Genomic DNA, 6474 nt, shown 5'->3' with positions numbered 1-6474 from the left:
GAAAGAAAAAACGAAGACATTTCCCATTTTACCCCTATTTTTAATTCTCGAAGAAAAAAAACTAATGGCCTAATTTTCAAAAGAACCAAACCACGAAGGCTAGCTTTGACCTTAAAAACTTGTCAAAAAAGGTTCTTGCTTGTAGCTTAGGATCAAACAAAAAGATTCTCTAATTTCCATTAGGTTGGTTTGTTTGAAGTAGTAAAAATTGTTGAACAACCAAGCATTTAATCAGATTCCTTGCTTACAATAAATAAATAAAATTGTCTTAATCTGTGGCAAATTGGGAAAGAGGAAAAAAAAGAGAGGAAAGAAATGTATATTTTTTCTACTCTTTAGTAAGGAAAGCATATCTAAGATTGAAAGAGAGGCTATCATATTTTGTTTTCTCCAACGGAAATTATTTAAATTTATATTCAAGTCTATCTAGTATTACATATACCAGTGACATTTTAGATTATGTTTCATTTATCAGGTTAAAAATTGTCAAAATTGTCCTAGATTTAGTTGTTATTACCAACTTAATAATTCATTATGTGGAGTAATTGTCAAAATTCTTACCCATCAACTGATTCGATTATCGGTTAAAAAGTGGTTGCATGTAAACATTTTTTAACGTTAGGTTGCACGTCCTATTTCAATAAAACTAAATATACACCAAATAATAGATGAATTCAAACCCATCCCTTCCAAAAAATAAAAAAGAAATTTATGGGTATGGTTTCAATTTAATGAAGGGTTTCAAAAAAACAAAAACAAACAATGAAACATCCTTTCCTTTGTACCTTTCCATTTGCATATCCCTGGATGGGAGGGAAGGGGGCACCATTGCAAATTATTGCATCTATCAAACCAAAATTTATGACACTAACATCACCAAACCAGGTTTAAATCTGGGACCTATGATTCTTCACCAACGGTAACAAACGTTCAAAACAAACTGAAATTTGAAATCATGGGTCCCTCTTTTTAGTTATGCTGATCACAAACAAAAGCCCACGCCATACCCATCATGCTGCTCCTCCTTTACACGCCAAGCTCTTTATTCTCTTAGAATCTTTGGGTTTTTTATTAGGTAATCAATAGTAGCAAATGGATAACAAAATTATCAAATAATTTATTTTATGTTCTTGTATTTCATAATAATATGTGGAGAAATACGTAAACGAGACCTACATACGTGTCTGAGATGACAAAAGAGATCCTATTATTATTATTATTATTTATACGAATGATATCGCCCTTGAGAAACTGATTTCAAATTTGTCTGCTGTGAGTGAAGAAAAGAAAAAAGCACGCTATTTAATTAGTTTCGTATTGTATGCAAGTAAGCTGACGCACGTGCTTATCCTTTCTGGTGTTCGTTCTTATCGTTTCTTCCGAAAATGTTTCTGGATTTATCCAACAATTATGAGCAATCCTTGTCATTTAGAAGATTCACAACACACAAATCACAAGTAATAGGGATTCAGTTTGCACTTTCCTATGTGAGCTTTTCTACAAGCAAGTGGTCGGCACTAAGTTGCGCCTGTGGGGACAGTCACCTTCCATTGAGAAAAGTTGACCTTATCTATCAAACATAAATTTCTAATTTGGCACCTAACATTTTCCCATTACCTATTTCCACCTACAACCCAATACCACTAAATGGGGTCTCCAATTAAACTTCCATTTTAATTTTTAATTTTACAGTTCATGAATTGTACTTTATATATAACAGTTAGTGTAATTTATGTATATAGAAGTTGGGAGATATTTGGTGGTGGTTTGAGAATGAAGTTTGATCCGTACTGTTAGATGAAGGTAATGGTGTCACTATCGAGTTGTGTTTAAGCTAAGTGTTTTTTTGTGAAATAACTGACTATAGAATGTGCTCTAATGTACATAATCTAACTCTTTTGATAAGAAATGCAAACTAGAAAGGTGTCCTTAGTTGTTGAATGCCGATGTCTTAGCTTCAAAGTTCATGCATTTCTATGGATAATATCATTCATATAATAAGATTAAAAACAAAAAGTAGATAAGATGGAATATTTTTGGATAAATGACCCATAATAATATGATATAATAATATAACATAAAAGCATTTTCTCTTGTCATCGATTAACAGTAGCCTATTACCGTTTGTGTATTGGGGCTAATGTCGAAGTTCCGATGATATCAATTTTTGACACTATTTTAACACTGTACACGTGTCAAAACGTGATTGGACGATTTCAAATTAAAAATTGAGATAAGGACATATTTGAAAGAAAAAAATTAAAGTTTTTTTTTTTTAATTTGAAATCGTCCAACCACATTTTGACACGTGTGCAATGTCAAAATAGTGTAAAAAAATAGGTGTGAAAATATCATTTTCCTTGTTTCCAACTTTCATTTCATTTTATTGATTTCGACTCTTTACATCTATGTTACTGAAAAAGACCTTAGGAAAACATCTGCAGTGAGAAGTTTTGTAGAATAAAATCGTTAATTTAAGTGTACTGACATCACATCACTCATAAATAACTCACGTCATACACTTATAAGTAAGTCATAATTTACTTTTTATAATTTAAAATTAATATAATTATTATATATTATTTTCCTTTTAAGAGTTGCTTATTTTTCTGCCTAAATATGTCTCTTCGTCTTTTAGGGGTTTTAGGACTAAAAAATAACTCCTTTTGATTATCACGTCTTCTTGTCTAACCATGTGGATTGAACGACACAACTACTTTTATTTATGTAAATTTTTTTAACTAATAATAAAAATATTTATGTGCCTAAAACTTAATATTTTTTATATACTTAAACTATTTTAACCAAAACTGGAACGAAATGGATAATTTAACCTTGATAAAAATTTGTTTAAAAGTAATTTATTTAAATGGAATCCACTAATATAAATAAAGTTTGTTTAAAAATATTTTCAAAAATATTTAATAAAAAATATCAATTTTAATAAAATTAGCAGCATAAGATTTATACAAAAAAATAAATTTGGTCCTAATTTGGAAAGTGACAACATTGCTCCATTTTAATAAAAAAAATGTGATTAAATTGAGTGAAAAAACAAATATATAGATTAAATTGATACTTTGTCACGTGACATTGTCACGTGATATTGTCACGTTACATTGTTATTGTCACGTCACAGTAGCAGTATCACGTGACACAATTTTGATTTCATTTGTGAAAAAAATCTTAACTTTTTAAAAAAATTAATAAATATTTTTAAAAAACTACAAATTGACATATGACATTGTCTTTTAACACTTTTTGTAAAATATAACGGAAATGACCTAATTGTGTCAATTTTTCACAAATTAAGACAAAAAAAGTTAGAAGACCAACTTGACATTTTTTTACCAAAACAAAGACCAAATAAATAATTAAATCTACAAATTAAATTTGGTCTCAATTTGAAAAGTGATAAAATTACTCAATTTCAAGAAAATTTAAGACTAAGTTAAATCAAAATGACAAATACAGATATTGATTGAATATAAGACAACAATACTTGATACTGATAATAACATGTCACATTGTCATTTGCCACCATATTGACTTAACACGTAAATAATTTCCTTTGAAATTAAAAAATAAATTTAAAAAAAAAAATCACGAACTAACATGTTACTTATCTTTAACATAGTTGATACAAATAAAACTAAAATGAACAAATTACATAAGTTTTTCAAAAATTAAAACCTAATTAAGACAAAAAAAAAAGAACTAAGAGATCAATTTAAACTTTTTTTTAACAAAAATTGAGACAGAAGATATATTTAAACCTAAAAGCTATTTTTGTTTATCTATATAATGAAATAAATAATTGAATTTTTTTTATTTCAAAATAATTAAATAATTTTTCTTTTTAAAAATAATAGCCACATAATTGTTCTCGTATTATTTTTACAGAATTATATATTATGCATATCATTTTTATTTTTTTAGTTAATTTGTCGTAAAGGAAATAAAATTATTTATGTTTTAAGGTAAAAAGCACAAGTCTTTCAAAATTTCCATATACAGATATATATGTATGTGAGAGAAAATATCCGTAATAGGACATGCTAATTTATATTCAATGGACGTATTCGGTTTTAATTATTTTACACTTGTTATAGTATATGCTGTAATTTTTATTGTTTACTTATTTTTCCATATGTATATATTAGAAAAATGAAATGTAATATTTTTTCTATTAAACTATTTATTGAATTTCAAACTTCTTCTTTGTCATATAAATTAAAATTCATTGCATATACTAAAATAGAATAAATGAAAATTTAAATTCTTAAATTTGCAGAAGTTGTCATTATAGTCTTTTCAGATATCCATGTTATTAGCATACATTATTTAGCATCTATTGGTAACAAATTTTGATGATAAAAGTTTGGTTGACTATATTGAATGAAATCTTTGTTCTTAATTATCACGACATGTAAAATGTGAAATGAATCTTTACAATTAAAATAATCATTATGAGTCTTAAATAAAAATTAATGTCCCTCCAGTAAAAAGAAATATTCAACTTGTAAGACCTAGTCATTGATATCTTAATAAGTTTTGGGAGCCAGATAATATTTGTCCAACAAAATAGGATGCAACTAGATATTAATAATTCACTGGTGATTCCTACAACTGGCGGTTAGAGCAAAGACCACTCCATACTGTAAAGCGCACTCACCATGTCAAAAGGCTACATCATGCGTCATTTTCCATTCTTACACCCAAAATTTGGTATCCTTCAAAATGTCTTTTCTTTTATCTCTCGCAAACTGGTTGGCCTGTGTTTTCTTCTATCTTTCGGTAATTTTATATAGTTGCTGATAACATACTTTTTTGGAGTTACAAAAGCACAATGATTATTGAACTGTAAAGGTTGAAAGAAAGGAAAGAAAGGAGAAAAGTAAAGAGTCAATGAGAAAGAAAGAAAGAAATTCCGCGTTTTGGACACCAGTTCTCCATAGAAGCCAAAATTCGCGTCAGTCCAAGATTTCTAAACATTCCCCCTTACCTAAACCCTATATATGCTTCACTCCCATCTTCTACCACAAAATCAACCCTCTTTTTTCTATTCCTTCTTAACGTTATAAGTCTATGGGGAACGCTATTTCTTCTTCTTCTTCTTGTATCTCTAACGGTGTAAGTATTCGGAACATTTTGAAGAGAAGAAAACCTACGAAAACAGCAATTCTGTTGGAGAGTGGTGGGAACACTCGGGAGATCAAGCTACCAGTGAAATCGGGGGAGCTAATGATAGAAGAATTCGGCCACGTCGTCACTCCGTTGGACGAACTCCGTAGAACGGGACGGGTTTCTGCTTTGTTGCCCGAAGAGGAGCTTGTGGCAGGGAAGGTTTACCTGCTGTTGCCGGTTAGTAGGGTCCATTCCAAGGCTTCAAAGTTTGAGATGGCCATTGCAGAGGCACAGAGTAGCCACAAAAAGAGGACAAGGGGAACCAACATGGCTAAGGTTTCACCCTCACTCATTTCGAGGTCAAGTGAAAACGAAGTTACCGTTTCCCCTCCTCGTTCTGGGAATCAAGTACGATGGAATCCCGTTTTGGATACTATCTTTGAATGATCCATTTTGCTGAATGATGCCAAGTTCATAATTAAAACGTGGAGCAATGCTGACAAGGCATTTTGTTCAAATTAATTAAAATTTATAACTGTTGGATTTCATGTACAAATAGTGTTACTAAAACTCCTCTTGCAAAAAGAAAAATCTCCACTTTAGTATTGGATTAGAGTGTGGAGATCCAGTCCGGAAATCACTTTAGTGGCCCAAAGTTTTAAGGCTTAAAGCCCATATAAATATAAGCCCCATTCCCATCAGAAAAGGTTGAGGGTTTTTTTCATATGTTGCAAAACATGCTTTTTTGAATAAAATTTTCTGAACAAGTTTTTCAACACATAAAATTGTGTTTTGGAACAAATTATTTTCTCTTTTTCTTCCTCTCAAGGAATACAGTGACAGTGGAATATAATATAATATATAGAGTTTTTCTTTACTTACTAGTGTTGCAATGTAGTAAATATAAAATTGATTATATTTAAATATAGTTAATTATATTATAAATATTTTACTAATATTTGGGACAGTCAATTATATAACAAATTTATTTACAAATTTCTTTATCATATTATAAACAAAGTTTAAAATGTAAAAATCATCACACTCTTTCTATTTCTGTTTTTACTTTTGTGCGCGTGGATCTAAACAGAGGTTATTTCACCCGTAAAAAGACTCATTTTTGTACTATAATTATATTTCTTTTTATTTTTCATTCCCCACTTCTTATAACCTTATTCAAACAAATATAAGAATTGGAAAACAAGGAAGAAAGAGTAATATTTTTGTATTAATAGTGAAATTATTGTATTAATATTAACACAACTGAAAAGGTAGGGTGGGTATGTGACACGTTCTTATGTTGTTGTTATTATTATTATTATTATTATTATTCTTGTTATTATTATT

At 29.3% G+C, this 6474-nt stretch overlaps 1 protein-coding gene across 1 annotated transcript; it reads left to right on the top strand.

Moving 5' to 3' along the window:
* The first annotated feature begins 4715 nt into the window (after window positions 1-4715).
* LOC106757436 lies at window positions 4716-5987 on the top strand. Its single transcript, XM_014640106.2, has one exon. The coding sequence runs from the start codon at window positions 5089-5091 to the stop codon at window positions 5572-5574; it is 486 nt and encodes a 161-aa protein (XP_014495592.1). The 5' UTR covers window positions 4716-5088; the 3' UTR covers window positions 5575-5987.
* Window positions 5988-6474: the final 487 nt, after the last annotated feature.

This window comes from Vigna radiata, chromosome 3 (assembly GCF_000741045.1).
Source record: "Vigna radiata var. radiata cultivar VC1973A chromosome 3, Vradiata_ver6, whole genome shotgun sequence".
NCBI lineage: Eukaryota > Viridiplantae > Streptophyta > Magnoliopsida > Fabales > Fabaceae > Vigna > Vigna radiata.
The sequence above is the reverse complement of the archived record's forward strand: the minus strand, read 5'-3'. Positions and strand labels throughout refer to the sequence as shown.